This window comes from Rhinolophus ferrumequinum, chromosome 18, assembly GCF_004115265.2.
Source record: "Rhinolophus ferrumequinum isolate MPI-CBG mRhiFer1 chromosome 18, mRhiFer1_v1.p, whole genome shotgun sequence".
Lineage (NCBI taxonomy): Eukaryota > Metazoa > Chordata > Mammalia > Chiroptera > Rhinolophidae > Rhinolophus > Rhinolophus ferrumequinum.
The window spans coordinates 29,438,470-29,456,562 of NC_046301.1; the positions used below are offsets into that span (position 1 = coordinate 29,438,470).

Consider the following 18,093-nt stretch of genomic DNA (forward strand, 5'->3'; position numbering starts at 1 on the left):
AACGCACCATCAGAGCTGCCTCTCTTGGGAGGCAGAGGCGAAAAAATGCGCATGGCTCTGCTTTATGTAAAGTATGACAGGCAAGAAACGTGAGCATAAACACCCGACTGAGCTATGTCCCCAGATGCCAGTGTGGGGATGGGCAGGGTAGAGGGAGCAGGGTTCTCAGAACCCCCCGTGCGACGTCCTTGACTGGCAAGTTGTTGGGTTCTGCCCCACCCCCCATCCTCCCCTCTCTGTTTCTGACTCGGTAGAAATTTGCATTTTCAACAAGTCCAGGTGACGCAGATCCTGCTGGTTTGGGACCACCAGATTGGGACCTGAGATAAGGGGCAGCGCCTGGACGACGAACCTGCCAGGGTCACTTCTACCTCTGATTTAACATGAAACATGTTGAGGTGTGTGACTATCAGAGCCCAGCCAAGAAATATCTGATGCACCCTGACAGACTAATTGAGGAGTCAAACGTCTACAATGGAGACAGGGCTCTGGAGATCCGTAAGGGAGGGTAAGGCGCTCAGTTGAGGAGACGGGGCGCCCTGCTAAGGGGGAGTTACTGGAACGGACTGAGCTACAGCTCTCAGCAGGGAAACAGGCCCATTCACACTGAGCAGGAAGGGCTGGGGGAGGCAATACCCCAACTCCTCTGTCCTTCAGCCCTTCAGCCCGGTGTCTCTTGTTGGTCAAACATAACCGGAAGACAGCAAGTTAGGGGTCCGTGGACGCAGCCATAAAGGTCACCCTGGGAGGGATCAGGGCTGCAAACAGAATGTCCAGCTCAGAGACAGTGAGCTGACTCTGGGGGCTTGGGCAAACTGCAGTAGAGCAACGAATTCCCTTTGGGACTTGCTTAGAGATGAGGCGGGGCAGGGACCAAGGGAAAGGGGAGAAAGAAGTCCTCTGTTCTACCCGAATGCAAAAGGCCAAAAGACGACCTCCCACATCAGCTTCACTGGCTTCTGGGCTTGTCCAACTGTAATCAAGTCCCTGGATTTTCTGAGTGGCATCATCCTTACCGTCAGGCCCTGTTCAGGATCCCTAGAGCCCGCTCCCAGAGACAGTTGATGGTTCCAGAAACTGAAATTACATAAAGCAGTCATTCCCAGTGCTGCAAAGGTGGGGTGCTGCTCTCTGCTCCCAACCCTCCCCACCTAGCCCAGCTTTAGCTGGCCCCTTGGACCTGCACAGCACACAGACCCGATGAATTCAGGGCGTGGCCCATGTTGCTCCCTATGGAACAAGTCACAACTTGTTCTGTAAGTAGAGTGTGACTTATTTGCTCCTAAGTCACCTTCTCGCTCCCCAGTAAACTCAGGAACATGGCCAACAACATGCTCCCCGTTGTCGGTCTAAGAAGTACAGAACACAGTGACTACTGCCTGGATTACAATCCTAGTACCATTACTTCCCACTGTGTGACCTTGGGCGTTATTTAACCTCTTTGCCTCACTCTCTTCATCTGTACAATGGGGATGATAATAGTAACTGCTTCATAGGACTATTGAGGCAATCCTTGTAAGCACTTGGCCTGGTCCCTGGTCATGTTACCTATGGTTATTACAAGGAAATGAATGTGTATGCTTTGCCCACAGTGTCACATGCTATCATTGGTTTCACACCAAGGACAACGACAATCATCATTTGCAAGGGGAAGGGACAGGAACACATTAAATCAGACAATGTACCATTTTATTCCTTATAAAATATATTTCATATTGTAGCTGTAAAAACATTACATTTCACATTTAAAAAAAACTTTTTAACAGTAAAAATAATACTTGGAAGACAGCTGCGGGAAAAGGCGCCAATAATACAAATTCACAGATGGGATTTAGTTCCCTCTTCTTTTGTTTGTTTGTTTGCCCCTGGTAAAGTCAGAACCTGGAAGGACCAGAAAGTCACAGGACAGATTTCTTCAAACAAATCAGTTTCCACATCCAAATTAATAATGTCCTCCAAGGAATCAAGCTATGGGCTTACTGTGACAATGTAGACGTAGCTCAAGACGCTCTCTGATATTACAGCCTGGCTTTTACAGCCAGCTAACCGTCACATAATTAAACCCAAGCTGTTTCAGTCAGCCCGTGTACTTTGCAGCTCAGGCCTCACTTGATGGACTTTCTCTGCACTGGATAAGCACAAGTGCAGATTTAGTATCATCAAGGCTGGTCAGAGCAAGACTGACCATCACAGACTCCCAAGGTAATCCCAAGAAATATTTTGAATAAGCGTAACATCACTTGGGAAGAAAGCTTCCCAAGATAACTGCTTTGGACCAGCAGTCCTGTTAGTTTCAAATGTGCATCTATGGCATCTCACCTTGTATCAGATTCTGCTGCCCAGGTGGGCTGGCAAGTGGGGGGGGGGGGCGGAGAGAGAGACTGAGAGAGATAGAGAAAAAAAAAAACAGGCATGAATGCTGGATCAGTTCACCACCACCACCACCCTCTGAGGAGAAAGAAATGGGGCAACCCCAAGGACAGACCACATGTCAAGAACCAAAACAACAGCCACAGATGGAGGTACGGGAGAAGGGAAGCCAGAAGGGGCGCCGCGGAGCCACCCCTACGTGAAAGGAGAGGAGCAAATGCAGACAGGAAAAGCCGCACTAAAACGAAACATAAAAAAAAAAAAAATAAAACCACCTCCACTTTTAAATTGTTTCATCAGCTTCTTCTTTCTCTCTTCCTTGACTGGGTACCAATGACAAGAGAAGCTTACCGCCCTTAGAGAAAATCTTTATATCCAGTTATAGGAGGGAATGAAACCAGCTTTTCTAAAGACGAGACTCAGCAAGAGCTCTGATTAAGAAGGGAAGAGAAGACGCTGCTGGGCAGAGTCCCCACGTCTCATATGTTCCCTCCCCTCCCCAAGAAGACCTGAAGATGGACAGCATGGGAAGTGAGTGGAGCCAGGACAAGCGACAACCTGCTGGCAGCTTTTAATTCTCAGGGAAGCTGAAGGAACGGGAAGAAGAACCCTGGGCCACCTCTGGCTGGCCTGGTTTCCAGCTTTACCAAGGGACAGATTCCAGATCCTTTTTTTTTTTTTAACTAAGTTATAAAAATATACCCATCACCATCACAGACTCCTGTGCATAACTGTCTTTCCCTTCTGTCACCAAACCCAGGTCACCGTCACCGTTCACAATATCAAGACCCTATTCTTAGGTTGGCAGGTTTTCTAACACTCAGCATGTCTCAAATTAAGAAGCATATGCGTATTTCCCACGTGAAGTGGCAGGAGGGGCTTCCAGAGCCAGGTATTTCCAGCTGGGACCAAGAGGATGACCTCAATAAGAGTCAAGCGAAGCGTGCTGATGTTCCCTTCCCAGAGAACTGTCTTAGTGGGGTTCCCTGAGCCCGACATCTGGGACATAGGTCCAAGGCGCTGGGCACCAGTGGTCCCCATTCAAGCAGGCCCGACAAGTCCCCACAGTCACACTCCAAAGAAAGGGGAGGCTCCAAAAGAAACACCCTCGGGGCTCAGCCGCCCCGTCTTAATCAACCACTGGTTGGTACGGCATTGAACTCCCCACATCGCCGCTCCTCCACAACTCCAACTGCTTTGCTTATTTACCTCCCAAGCAATGCTCTCCAATCTCCCCTCAATATTTGAGGCCTCCAGAAACACCAGAGGCTGAAGCACCAAGAGCTAGAATCCAACCCCAGGTCTTCCTCACGTGATTTTCTCAGGACTCTCCTTCACCTTCGCTATCCCGCCTTCAGACAAGAGACAGGACTCAGTATGTATCTGGGAAGGTCACACCTTGATCCATTGCCCGGACTCAACCAAGACTGATAAAAACTCCAAAAGACTCCTGCCTTGACTGAAGACTTGTCCTACTTGCCACCTAAGGAAGAAGACCAGATTGCTTCCAGAGGGGCAGGTAAGCCCATCAAATAAATGGGGGACTGTCAACTCCTTTTCCATCATGGGGCAAGCTGCCACTTACTTTTCTATCTGTGTTCTTCTCTCTCCTTCCCTAGGCCAGCCCTGCCTACAGCTTTGGGAGGGAAATGGGAAATCCCTGGTGAGACCAGAGACAAAGAGGAAACTACCTTCCAAATAAAAGAGAACTTGAATCAGATAACAGCTTCTGAACACAATATCAAAAGAAAACCAAGTGTTTTAGAGGTGTCATCTCTATCACTGGAGGAACGAAACTCAAGAGAAAGTTTATGCACTCAGGTAACAGCAGAGAGCTTTCACAGATACTAAAACCCTCTCGTTTTTCCTCAAGGAAAGAGAAAAGAGTATCAAGGTAGTGTTTAACCGCCACATTTGAAAAAGTGAATTCATATTAGCCTTTTGGCTCAGCAATTTGGGTACAGTCTTTAAAAAACCTGTTAGTATGGGCTTTAAGAAGAAGCCATACATTATTTGTTGGGATGCCACCCAACATCTGAGGGGACCCAGATTCAAATAGTTGTCCCCAAGAAAGGGTTTTCCTTTTACTTCCATGGAAGCTGCTTGGTGAGAACAAGCTTTTCCTTCTCCTTGATTCAGGTGGAGAAGAACGGCCAGCTGCACCTTAAAAATCACCCAGATACCCCAACTCATCCTACCCCATCCACGGCAGGTCCTAACTGCTCTCTGTGTCGTTAGCCAGAACATTTTTTTTGTTTTTTTGTTTGTTTGTTTTTTTTTTAAGAAAAGTGAATTCATCTTGCTCATAGTCCCTTCTGGAAGAGTTGAAAAAGCAAAGAATTCACCAACTCAGCAGGAAACAGAATGAGCTGTTCCTCCTTTTGATGCATACAAAATAATCCCCTAGAGAGGGGTTGTGGGAAAGGGAGGGTAATTAATTCTTTGGTCTCTGGTTTGATGCAGAATATTCTTGGTCAGTTTTGGCTCTCTCCTATTTGAGGGGAAAAAAATTTTTCCTTTTTAAAAAAAAATAAAATGTTCCCACAAGGGGGGTGGGGAGAAATGTTTTAAGTATTAAACCTTAGTCAATAGAGCCCAAACTCCCAGTGTCCACTCTTTATCTTCAGGTATCTGCTAGGGTCCACACACTCAGCTGAGAGTCTGCCTTTTGTCATCTGGCTGCCCGCAGGCCAGGAGCATAGAGGAGGAGCCGGTTTGCTGGGTTCAGGTTCGACGGGTTCAGTCCAGGAAGCGCTGGCAGGCCTTCTTCCAGCGGCAGGCTGTGCACCACTGGTCCCGGTGCTCAATGCCGTACACTTTGCGGCACTTCTTAGCTTCCCCACGGGCCTTCCTGCCAAGAGAGTAATGAGGGTACAGTCACGCACTGGTGCTTAGACTTGGCGTGTGGCCAAGTGTGAGGCTGAGCAAATAAGCTGAGGCCAGAAGGTGTGGACACCATCGGGGCCAGAGACAGAAAGCCTCCCAAGCACCTAGCATGTCCTCCAGCCAGACTGCACACACCCCGCCCCCGCCTGGGGGACTAACCCTGGAGACCAGAGGCACGTGGACTCGGTGTCCACACTTGCAGAGGAGATGGCAAGGATGGAAGCCAGAGGGAGGCCACGGGAGCCAATGGTCTCACCTGGCACTGCTTTGGGCCCGGGGTGGAGAAGTGACAATCAGGTGAGATTTCATTGCAGGTGGCGGCTGCTGGGGTTCGCTGAAGCTTAGCGACCGGCTCCGGACCTGGGCACAGGGAGAAAGGCCATAAACACAGGAGAAAGGTGAGAGAACCATCCTACAGGGCAGGCAGCCACCCCTGCAGAGCCCCTCCTTGTGCCAAGTCAGGATGCCTTCTCTGTAAGGGTATTCCAGGCAGTGGTGAGCCGGGGCCAGGTAGGGAGGGGAGCCTGGAGACGGAGAAGTAGGCTTTTAAGCTATGCTTGTGACACAGCAGGGGCCAAGGGCAGGGGAGCCACTTGCCCTGGCCACCTCGGGGACTGCTCCCTGCAGATTTAGATGTAGTCACTGCATGTGACAAAAAAGGAGGGATTACACTGCCTCAGTGGCACCTTTGGACATTTAGGCTTTATAAGGTGTGATACCTTCCTGTAGGAGATATTTAAGACCAGAACCTACTACGTGGGGCTCAAATGACTTCCAATTTATTTTAGTTCCGAGGCAAGCAACCTAAGGCACTGGTCCACAGTGGCCTCGAGATTTCTGATCTACCCTACACAGCCCCCTACAAATGCTTCCCTTCTTCCTTGCTCCCCCTCCTTCCTCTCCAGCTTTCCCACACATTCTCTCGCTTCTTAACAAGCATCCGCAGACACGCATGGCTGAATAAGGCACTGACCCAGCCTCACATCGTGATTTTTCTTGGCAGTAAACTTGATTGATCTGGGTACTCCTCTGCAAGTACCCTCCTTCCACCTTCTAAGAGGGGCTGTGACCAGTGGAGGAGTGCTAGGTAAGGGCGCAGGTACCACAGAGATCTTGGGGAAGTCTGGGCTCTAGAGGCAAGTGTGGGGAGATAGCCTCTAGCACTGGGTATGTGTGGAAGGGCCCTCGGCTTGTTCCAGGGCCCCAAAATGCTGACAGGCTCAGAGAGGGACATACTCACCGGAGAGAGGGAAGACGCCGTGGACGGGGCAGCAGCCCAGCTAATACTGGTGTAGATATGTGGTGAGACGGGGATCTGAAAGGACGGCAGGGCCTGGCGGAGACCACAGAGTGTCAGCCTAGGTCCCAGCTCAGAAAGCTTTCTGAGTCCACCCATCCTCCCTGTAACATCATGGTCTGCGGCAGAAGGTGCATCTCTAACCGGAAACTACCAGTACTACACACCAAGATAATACTTCCCAAGAGAAATATAAGAGCATCCAACTCTTTGAAGGTGCCTTAGTCCCAGGCTCTAATCTTTTCGGGGAACCCCTCTCTGAGCTGGTGTACGTGCTAGCTTCATGACTTAATCATCACAGCGGATTCACTGCTTGGCGGACCACCTACCAAGAACAGGCTATAGGCAGTTCCCCAAGGATGTCCAAAAGCCTCGGAGCATGTGTGACATGGCTGCATTACTGAGGTGGTGTCCCCAGCAACCACCTGGATGTCTCCAGGTTTAGGTCTGTTTGTGAAAACACCTGCCACATTCTCCAGGCCCATCTCACAGTGTCAGCCAGCTGCCTAAAGGGCCACCTGAAGTAGGCCAAACATGAAATAGCTACCGTGTTTCCCCGAAGATAAGACCTAGCCGGACAATCAGTTCTCATGCGTCTTTTGGAGCAAAAATTAATATAAGACCCGGTCTTATTTTACTATAATATAAGATCCGGCCTTATATAATATAATATTAACATAAGACCGGGTCTTATATTAACATAAGACCGGGTCTTATATTAATTTTTGCGCCAAAAGACGCTTGAGAACTGACTGTCCGGCTAGGTCTTATCTTCGGGGAAACATGGTAACTCATTCTAATGAGAAGGAGAGTTGACTCATTTTGTAAAAGCTTTCTGATCAAAAGCACTGCTTTCTAATGACGAACTTGCAAATCAGCCTAGAGTCTGATAAAATCAAGCTATAGGCATAAAAGGATTTTAAGAAACAGTGGCACACAGCAGGCTGTACGTTCACTGAATAACTACTACAGGCAGTGAGGACCATCCTAAATGTCACCCCCTCCATGACAACTTTCCCAACCACACAGGCATAATACCTTGATCCTTCCTGTACCCACAACAATCCCTCTAGTAAGGTACATTGACTATTTATTATAATTAATCATAGTTACATATTCATTTCTCTCTCTAGTTAAAGCATATACTTCACAAGCTCAGGGACTACATCTTACTCTTCTGCCTGAAAAGCTTCACCTGCGGCTTGACATATAGTTGGTATTCAAACAATGGGTGCCGACTATTTGTTAAAGTAGCACCATTCCAGCAACTAGAGATTTCCCCATGCAATCTGTCAACCTGGTTCCTCAGAGATTCAGCGAAATTTGTTTTTTGGGTTTTTTTTTAAGAAGAGCAAAGATTCTTATTAAAGCAAAAGAACAGCTCTCTGACGAGAGGGGATACCTGAAATTGGGATGCCCCTCAGCCAGATTTCCAATCATCACTCAAGACACTGATTATTTCTAATAACCACGGATGAAGAACTCGGGAATTCCCACATTTATTGAGTGTGAAGTCATTTTCCTTTTCTTCTCAGTAGAAGTTAGAGACGAGCGATTCAGCTAAAGGGCTCAGCCTTCGATCAGGGTGCTGAGCGTCCTGTGATGAGACTACCTGGCGACAGTCAGACACGTCCTCACGGCAGCAAAGCTGAGTTCCCAGCATGCCCCAGCCCCATACCTGGTATGCATGGTCAGCCTGAATGTGCCAGAAGGAGCCAGGAGCCGACTTGCTGAGAGCACCAGAGGGCAGGTAAGATTCCAGGCCAGGGTGTTCTGGGCCTGAGGTCTGGGCTTTGGGAGGAGGCGGTGAAAGAATGGCAAGGGGCGAGCTGGTCACACTGGGGGCGGAGGCCGGGTCAGCTGTGGGGGTGCCAGCAGCAGCAGCAGCAGCAGCAGCAGCAGCAGCTTCCTCCTTCATCTGCACTTCTGTGTAGTAGAAATCCTCCTCCCGCTTGAACTGGTCAGAGTCCACAGTGTCCCTATGAGGAAGGGGGACCCAATGATGATCAGGGACAAGTGGCCTCACCTCAAACACAGGGGAAACCAAGGCATAAGAGGGCCTGCTTGCTCAGGGCCTCCCAGCAAGTCAGGGAAGGAGCCCGAGAGAACACCCAGGAGTCTGCTCCCAATGCAGTATCTCAGGGGAGGACATGCGTTCACATCAACAGGAACTGTGTCCCCTGGCACCAAAGGTGTCTCTCCCAGAATGTGTGCGACCCTCTCCTCCCCTGGGAGTTATCTGACTTGGAGCTCCGTCATGTGTGGACATGGGTGGGCCTCACCTACTTGTGGTCATGCTCTCTCCTCAAGGGAAAGTCCTGTCAGCCAGGTCCTGGCTACGAGCAGTGTGGGCTCCAGGGCGGCCGTGCTAATGGAGCAAGCCTCGGCTCCCCGAGGGAAAGCAGGTACAGACCTCGCGAAGGGGGTCTCACCAAAATACCCTATTTCCACCCAGAACTAAAACATCTCGCTTCCTACAGTGAGGTAAGAAGATGCACACACAAGAAGGATGGAGCTCCCTTCACATAAACAGCATCAATATTCACCAAATCGGAGGGTCCTTCCTTCCCAGCCAAGATCTCGTTCCCACAGGCTGCTTTACTGGGCACAGGGGCCAGAAACAGGCACCAGGGGGCGCTCTCAGCAACGCATTTTCTTGGACAAGAGGTCCGGGTGTGGGTCCCTGGGAATCAGCAGGTGGAGGAGAGCTGAGCCGTACCTTAGGCAGACGCCCTGGGCTCCATACCTACCCCAGATGGAGGGCCTTCACGTGTCGCTTGATGCCCACAATTGAGCGCAGAACTTTGCCACAGTTTGGCCACAGGCACTTGTACATCACCTTCACCGAGTTCTAGGGGAAAGGAAGATGGGGTCATCGGGATATATTCCTCTCCCTCACCCCACTCTCATCCTCACCCAGTGGAGACTTCAGCTGCCTTCCAACAGAACCCAGAAATGCTCTAGGGAAGGGGCTGTCTGGGGCCAAGGAAACTGACAAGTAGGGACAGACAGCCCGGACCCGGGAGAGGGGCCTGGTGGCCAGCAGCAGTGCTTGGTGCTGTGGGTCAAACCCACTGGACGGCCAAACCTCACGTGCATAGGCCTCTGAAGGAGAGCAGCGAAGATGGCAGGAATTGGGGCCGAGGTGGGAAGGGGAAAGAACTGGCATTAAGTAGGGCTCGGCTCCTGGGAACATCATGAGGGAACAGAAGCAGCAGAGGAAAGCTGAAACGGGATGGAGCCTGAGAATGCCCAGGTACCTGTGGGGCCCCATCTCCTCCCCAGACAGCCCCACGTAGATGTCAGCCCCACCAGCCTGAGCACATGCTCACACTGCGCCACGTACCTTTCTTTTACGTGGAGCTGGTTCATCCAACAGGAAAGCGTCCGGATCGGTCTCAAATCCATTATCAGTTTGGGGAGAACCAAAGGCATCCCCCAGATATTTGGGGCTGGCCTGGGGGTGGGGAGGCGAGGGGGTGGAAACGCCACTGCTCGTGCTCCAGTGCCCACTGGTGGTGCTGCTGCCGCTGTCGGACACGTCGCCACTCTCCTTCCACGGGTCACAGGCTTGGCGGGAAGCTGGCGGAGGGAAGACAGAGGACGCTCACAGGCCTGTCCCAAGCAGGGCTTCCGGCATGGCCCTGTCTACACCAGATTCCGCACAGACAGCCCAGGGCAGGGACCAGGAAATTCTAGTTTGGAGTCTGTGTTCCTGAATCCAATTCCTGGCTCTGGCTCTGCCTGGCTTTGCCACTCCAGGAGGACAAAAAACCCTAAACCTCCCCTTTATGAGCTTCAGTAAAAATGAAGACCGGGTCCATACATCACAGAAATGCTGGGTAGCCCTGCTCTGCTCCAGTGGACATTTCCTGCCACAGCCAAGTTGATCATCACTGACCAACAACACACACGGCAACTTCGTTTTGTATATTATTAACAGAAACATAGCATGTTTCTCACTTTATATGTTAAAAAAAAACACAAAAAAAACACACGGGAGAGTGGGAAGGGGGAGGGGAAAAGCCTCTCCTGCCTCTAGGCCTAAAAGGGTGGGTGAGAACACGCACAGACACACACCCCATGGGAAGCCTTCCACACAGCGGAGTAGGATAGAAAGGCCAAGTTAAGAGTTTGTTGACCAGGCTTTCTTGAAAAATGCTTTCCGGTCCTTCAAACCCAGGCAAGTCCATCAAAAGCTGCATGTAAGAAAAAAACCATTCGGCCATTTAGCAGAGGTAGTTACAGCTCAGGTAGTTCCTGCTTTTATCCATAAGTCACATATTTAGAGAAGGAAAGATAAGCTCCGAGAGCAATCCAGAGCCATCAGAGACGACAGGAGGCCCTTATACCCGATATGGCCCTGAACCTGCTGCCTTGCTCCCTGCAGGGTGTCTCAACACGAAGATCACAGTCAAACAGGTAAATGTTTCAGTTTTTAAATTGCCTGTCTTTAGGTTGCTTTAGGCCCAACCCAGACTCTTCCATAAATCCAGATTCATTTACAGTATAGAAAAATCTGAAATTCTGATACACAGCATAAAAAACAACAAACTATCACACATACAGGTATGTATGGTGGCCATGTACCCAAAAGTCCCAATTCCCACCACGAGCAGGCGTTCAACAGAGTCTCCTGACCCTGGGTTCTGAGATCGACAGCCACATCCCTTGTGGCCAAGATAAAAGTCCTACTGCAGTTTGCTCATCTTGTTCCACATTCCAAACCGCTTCTGGGCTAATCTAGACACCTGAAATAGACTCCCAGCATTCCATGTTCCCCATTCAGGCTCTCCTTCAGGAAACCTCCCATGCTGGGAGAAGCCCACCGACACAGAAGGGGATCGATGAACTCTTCCCTCCGTCCGTATCACTATCAAGTCTCAAAGCTATGACTTCCTGGAAGCCAAGCATTTATGACATCGACACACGGGGCTTAAAACGGGGTAAGCATTCAAGGAAAACCTCAGGACCCACCAGCACGGCAAATAGGTCAAGGGCCCCCACACGTCCACTCAGGGAGAGAAGAGCAAGGGAGCAGAATGCTCCATCTAGTGTGACCAGGGCGCTGGAGACAAAGGGCAGGCTAAGAGTGGAAACCCTACCACACAGCAGCTTTCCACAGAGAACCATTCAAGTGATTCGAATACGGAAACTGGCAAACTGGCATACAAAGGAAGAAAAATAGAAAACAAAGCAAAAAGTTCATATTGTAAATGAACCTATGTCTTGTAAGGGGAACATAAATGCACCTTAGATCGTAAGATTTCCCGGGGCAGGGTAACAGATATTCTGTACCATGAAAACAAAGTGCTCCTCTGCAAATGCAGAGCAGTGAGACTTGACAGCGAGCCTCTCTGAAATATTTGTCATTCCCTCTATTCTCCGCACAAACACACACACAGAGCCACCCTAACTGTACAGAGACCAAAGGGAATTGTGGATTCTGTGCAAACAGTATCCACGATTAGAGCAAGGGTTTGTTTGTTGTGTAGACCTCACCTTGCAAAATATTTCAACATCATTAACTGCCAAGGAAGCCTTATTTTTCACTAACTTCAACCAGAAGATCAGAAATATAATGGGGGAAAAAAATCTTTAATAAAACAATTAAAAATTTTGTCCAAAAGGGACTTCAGATATCAGGATCACGGCATATTATCAATTAGATGTGTATATATTGGTGTTGGGGTGTGTGTGTGTGTGTATACGTACGTATATACTCTACACACAAACAACCTGACGGGAACTGGAGTCAGTGATTTTTTTTGCCTTTATGACATTTTCCTGAGTCTTCCTCCTATTGACCAACCCTTGGATCTGCTACACTCATAGAATTTCAGAACTTAAAATTGACTCCTTTCCTCCCCATTTCGCTTGCATAGCACCAAGTACTAACAGAGCAGGTGCACAATGCTACGCTTCACCTGCAGGTGCCATCCGACACAAGGACTTACTCTAGCAGTCTCATCACTTATGATGGGCTTTAGGTACAATAAGCAAATCTGCTTTTATCTCTCCTTTAAATTGACTTTCTATCTAGGAAGATTGCTTATGAGGGATACTTGCAAAGGCCACTTTCCTAATGGTATATGTTCAGAGTTAACTGCATATTTTTCTACAAGCTTTTAAGTTGCTTGCAATTCCGTTAGATCTCACCAATGAAAAAGCTATTCCCTGGGAGTAAGTTAGGCAGCCCTATAACGAATTTCAAACAAACAAGCTCAGGTTCACGACCAGTCTCATCAGACTACTAATATCCAGCAACCCTTCTTCCTCTCGTGTTACTGACAATGTACCAGGGGTGCCAAAAAAATGGATACAAGTGGACACTTTGGTCAACGTTGCTCAAGCAGTAGTTCGCTGTAATCAGAAGTGTCTGGACACTGATGGTAACCACTTTGAGCATCTCTTGTAATTGTAGAAGTCAAACATGACTCGTATTCATCTTTTGTTATTGGTATATATTGAGTATTACAATTTTAATATAGCTTTCCTTTCTTAAAATATGTATACATTTTTTTGGCACCCTCTGTATTTTCGGGGTCGCACTGGAAGAATTTTCCTTTCATTTACAAATTTGCTGTGAAGTCATGTTATTGTTTTGTATTAAGCAATTAGATTTATTTTAGACTTCAGCTCATTTATTCCAGGTCATCGGCCTGTAGGCCCACACTAATTTATAAGGTTGAATTCAGCACTTGGAACAGAGGCATGAATCTTCTGAGGCTACTAGCGGACCATTTAGTAGGATTCTACCTTTGTGAACTAAATATTCCTCTTCTGGCCTTGTTCAGGCCTCTACCAAAGTGCCTCACTGACTTACTCCCATAGAAGAACTTACTCAAGTGGCCAGTGTGGCTCCGCCCCCTACTCAATCATCTTCATAATGCACCAGGAAACTTCTCCCTACATGAGGAAACTGAGGAAAAAGAATGGAAGCATCTAACTCAATGTCACTCAGCCAGCCTGGGATGCATGTGAGAAGAGACTCCAAAATCCTACCACCAGGCCAGTCCTTTGGCAATTAGCTGCTCAAACCAGAGGAAGTCAGTCGTGGGCCTCTGCTGCACCCAGAACCCGCGTGGGCCCCCTCCTTACCAGAGAAGTTGGCCTCGGCCCCAGGAGGACTCTGTACGACTGGGCTGCAGGACAGGGACGTCAGCACCATGGCAGCCATCATTTCATCCATTTCTACTGCATCCGACTTCCTGGATTCAAGAGGGTGAGTGCTAGAGGTTACTTCCTGAGACTGCTGGTCACGTGATCGTCTTATATTTCTGGACTGCCCCCCCACACACACCCTTATTCCTATCAGCCAGTGTGTATATGTTATAGAAAGCATGACGGTCTCTCCTCATTCTTCATGAAACATACTCATTCTGAATTACGTTTACAGTATCAGTTAACCCCAACATAAGTAAATGTAAGCAAGCTGGTCCCCATTCCACTGCTAACACCCAGAGGCAGCTCCATTCTCCCCTGAATTCACTTCCTAACTCCAACTCTGGAGCTTAAAATAGAGAATTTTGTTTGGGGGAAAGGGAGAAGAGTCAAAGCCATGCAATGAAGAACGGGCATAAAAGACGCCTGCTGGAATTCAAAAGCCTGAAATCGCCTTCATTTCCCCAAATTACATTCAAATTTAAGAGGGAACAATTCTACTAACCAATTCCTTCCCCTTCCCCCCCCCCCGGGAAAAATGATTAGGTAATCTGTGAGCGTCTGCGTATCAACACAACCTGGTAAATAGGCCAACGAGCAAGTAAACCAGAAACACTAAAATAAATCTCCTGATGCAAATTCCAATGCTTTACGCAGCAGAGGTCTATAAAACCTTATGCGTAATTTTTTTAAAATCCATACAAAATTGCATAATGTGGAAGTAAATTTAGAGCTGTCTATAAGGTAAGGCTCAAGCATTAGTATAAGTATAGGTTGCTCATCTATCTATTCCAAAGGACTGTATTAATCCATTCTGTACAATTCAGATCCACCAAAATAATGTGACTGGGTGGGAAGCAGCTAATATATTAAACATGTTAGAATCCCCACCCCCCCTTTTTTTTTACATGATCTTTGTATTTTTATGTCCACAGAACAGGAAAACAAGTTATCTGCCAACATTCCACTGAATTCACCATCACAAATGGTGTTCTGGTCTCAATTCACTGGGTGCACTGTCCATAGCAGCAGTACCCGCAGACAAACACAGAAAGAGAGGTGGAATGGGGCTTACCTGCTTCCACATCCTGTATAGGATCGACAATCTCCATCGACAGATTGTCTTTTCTAATCTTAAAAGATCAATGTACATAGAGTACATATAACATAGAAATCAGGATATAAATAAATGTTCTTGGGGAAAAATCGTATCGTAAAATCCTAAAGTGAGATCTACATTCTCCATTCAACATCAATGATTTGGAACAATATCTAAGCCAGAGGCCCGCAATCTCTGGGCTGTGGGGCAAACATGGTCAGCTGCCTGTTTCCTGCATGGCTCGTGACCGAAGAACGGTTTTATAATTTGCAAATGATTCTAAAAATCAAAAGAAGGATATTATTTCTTGGCAAGTGACACACGAAGATTGTATAAAGTTGAAATCTGAGTGTCCATAAGTAAAGTTTTATTGGCGTGCAGTTTTGCCTATTTGTCTCCGTACAGTCTGTGGCTGCTTTCACACCACCACAGCAGAGCTGAGTTGCTGTGACAGAAACTGCTTAGCCCACAAAGCCTGTATTATTGACTATCTGGCTCATTCAGAACAAGTTTGCTGACCCCTGATCTAAGCCATTTTCTCCCTCATCTCATCGTGAAAAACTAAGAACTAATTTTAGTTGAATCATAAAGGGAGGAAAAAAACAGCCCTTAGCCAAACCAAAGATATGTTTCCCATCGTGGAGTTATGGGGAAGAAAAGATACTATGCTGGGTTTTTCTAAAGGATGCCCTCTCCTCTCTCTTTGTCCCATCTGTCCAACATAGTGACAACCAGATACCTAGGACTTCCACATTCCTTCCCCATCACAAAACCTCCCACAACCCCCTGCCTCACTATCACGTGACTTCCAGAGCCCAGGTTCTCCCACACAAACCTCTTTGGGACGTCAATGTTCCTGGAGACAGGCCTGTAGGCTGGCACCTGGGCTCCCTGCTCTAGAGGTGGCACTTGGGCAATGGGGCCCTGCAGCTCGGCCAGCCACACCTCCTCCGCTTTGCAGCAGATTTGTAACTTCTGGTCCAACAGCCAGACAGTCACCTTCTCCTCTGCCCCACTGTGCTGCTCCACCAGTCCGGGGCATTCCTGACCCCCGTACCACACATATACCTGTGGGGGGAGAAAAACAGCAACCAGTGATCAGCACTCGGTAGTTCTCATCCCACATGCCCCACGTTCTGGGAGCCAAATCCACAGACTGCATCACACACTGCGTGCTCTGACTCATCTTTAATTCAAGCAGATCCTCCCAGGTATCTGCTTCCCACCTGAACACCCAGACAAGACACAGTGGATCAGTTCTTTCCAAAACAGATCCTTACAAACTCCCTATATGGAGAGAGTGAACACGTCAGTTTCTGGGATTTTTTTTTTTTCTGAACTTGGAATCTGAAATTGAAGCTAAGGTGCTATCATCTTAAAACAGACTATTATAGCTATAAGATGTTTTCTGTAAGCCTTGTGGTAACCACAAAGATAAAAACCAATGGTTGATATGCAAAATATAAAGAGAAACTAATCAAAACATAGACTACAAAAAAATCAACGAAACGTAAAGGACGGTACCAAGAGAGGAAGAAAGAAACAAAGGAACTACTAAACAGTCTGAAAACAAGAAAACAGCAATAGTAGGTCATTATCTATTGATAATTACTTTAAATGTAAATGGATTAAATTCTTCAATCAAATCATTTTGGAATCTGTGTCCATCCTCCTGATTTCTGGCCCTGCCTTGCCTTTGAAGTCCTATACATCTGCTGGCTCCCAACTATTGCCTTGAATTGCTCACCCTGCATTTTGCCCTTCACAGACTTCTGGGTCTACTTGGGGACAAGATGGTAGGGATGGGTGGACAGGTAGGCTGACCTCTCTCAAGGGCTGCCTATAGTTTGCTGCCTTACCACTTGGAATCGAGGTCTGTACAACAGAAGCCTCAGGAGGGAGACAAAAGATAGAGTCTCTACTTATGGGCCCTTGAGACGGCAATGAAAGGGAAGCCCATGTACCTGGACCTACTGATAATATCAGATATAGGTGATAGCTGGGCCCTGTCACAAGGGGAAAAAATACTGGGGGAAAAATTCAAGTGGTATTCTGACTAAACAAACACCTCCCTCTCCTAAAAACATGTCAAGGTAATTCAGAGACACAATCTTCTCTTTCGTAAACCTGAGAGTCTTCCCTTTGTTTTGTAAAGCTGCAAACTGAGGGGCATTAAGAGGAAGTCTGGCCATGCTTGGAACTGAGGTTTTGAGTAGGTGTAAGCCCAGAACGTCAGATGTCAGGTCTTGCCAGCTTTTCCTCCAAGCGGTGCTGCTGTGGAGGAGACCTGGGTCTGCTGCTGATGGTGCATTGTCTCGGGAAGCCTGCTGTCCACGGGCCCACGGGGCTACAAGGAAAAGGTCTGTGCACACACCTGTGCCCAGAGAGGTTCCAGCCTGTCACTCAGGGCACCACTGGCCTGCCAGCCCCGAACCTGGGAAGATCAGACACCTGTCCATGTGGGGATCAACCTACCTTCTGCCCAGGCTGAAAGGCCACCTGCTGGAGACCTAAGGTGCTGGGAGCCTTGAGGACTTCCTTGGGCTGCTCCTGGCAGGAAGTGTCCTTAGAGGCAAGGAAGGGCTGGGGAGCCACCCCCTCCAGCAGCTCCGCCTGAGGCTCCGAAGGTGGGGCGGCCCCGGGGGGCCCCAACACCCGAGCTCCCAGGAGGGACCGCTTACCAAGGCGCCGGGACAATACGCTGGCCATGCTGCTGTCTTTCCTGGGGAGACAAAAGGGACACAGAGTCCTTTATCCATTTTCGGGAAGAATCAGGCAGCTTTTAGTACAGAACCCTACATGCAGCAGGAGCCGTAAGCGTCCATGAAAATGGATGAAACATGTAAAGGAACTTTTACCATGTTTTCTTTTGTACAAAAGTAACACCAATTCCTCATAGGACACTTAGAAAATACTGAGAACCACAAAGGACAACAGATCACTCAAAAAACTGCCTCCCAGAGATACCCACGTTGCCTATATAGCATTCCATGTGTTCCCCTATACATGTATTTCCGTACTTTTATTTCTACAAAATGGGATCACAGTTTGGTACACTGAATTTTCACTTAATATCTTGTGTAGGTTTCACTACGTCATGAAACGTCATTCTAGGAAATCACTTTTAGAAGCCACACACTATTTTCTTAGGCAGATGCAATCACCGCTAATTTAACAAATCCTTGATTATTGTAGGTAGGGGCTGTATCCAGGATTGTGCTGTTTGACCTGCTCTGCCTGCAGGGAGCATCCGCTGAGCTCAACCTCAGCACACACA

The 18,093-nt window shown here is 48.1% G+C and overlaps 1 protein-coding gene across 6 annotated transcripts in view; it reads right to left on the minus strand.

Moving 5' to 3' along the window:
• Positions 1-1,693: 1,693 nt before the first annotated feature.
• The window catches only part of ZNF395 (zinc finger protein 395), a 53,287-nt gene continuing 36,887 nt past the window's right edge, over positions 1,694-18,093 (minus strand). For all 6 annotated transcript variants that reach the window (XM_033134599.1, XM_033134596.1, XM_033134598.1 and 3 more), the window contains 9 exons: positions 17,292-17,538; positions 15,652-15,884; positions 13,655-13,764; positions 9,900-10,135; positions 9,304-9,404; positions 8,232-8,532; positions 6,497-6,589; positions 5,513-5,616; positions 1,694-5,221 (listed from right to left, as the gene is read on the minus strand). In XM_033134599.1, coding sequence (XP_032990490.1) covers positions 5,110-5,221; positions 5,513-5,616; positions 6,497-6,589; positions 8,232-8,532; positions 9,304-9,404; positions 9,900-10,135; positions 13,655-13,764; positions 15,652-15,884; positions 17,292-17,525 — 1,524 coding nt within the window. In that variant the 5' untranslated portion in view covers positions 17,526-17,538 and the 3' untranslated portion in view covers positions 1,694-5,109. The remainder of the gene's footprint in view (positions 5,222-5,512; positions 5,617-6,496; positions 6,590-8,231; positions 8,533-9,303; positions 9,405-9,899; positions 10,136-13,654; positions 13,765-15,651; positions 15,885-17,291; positions 17,539-18,093) is intronic.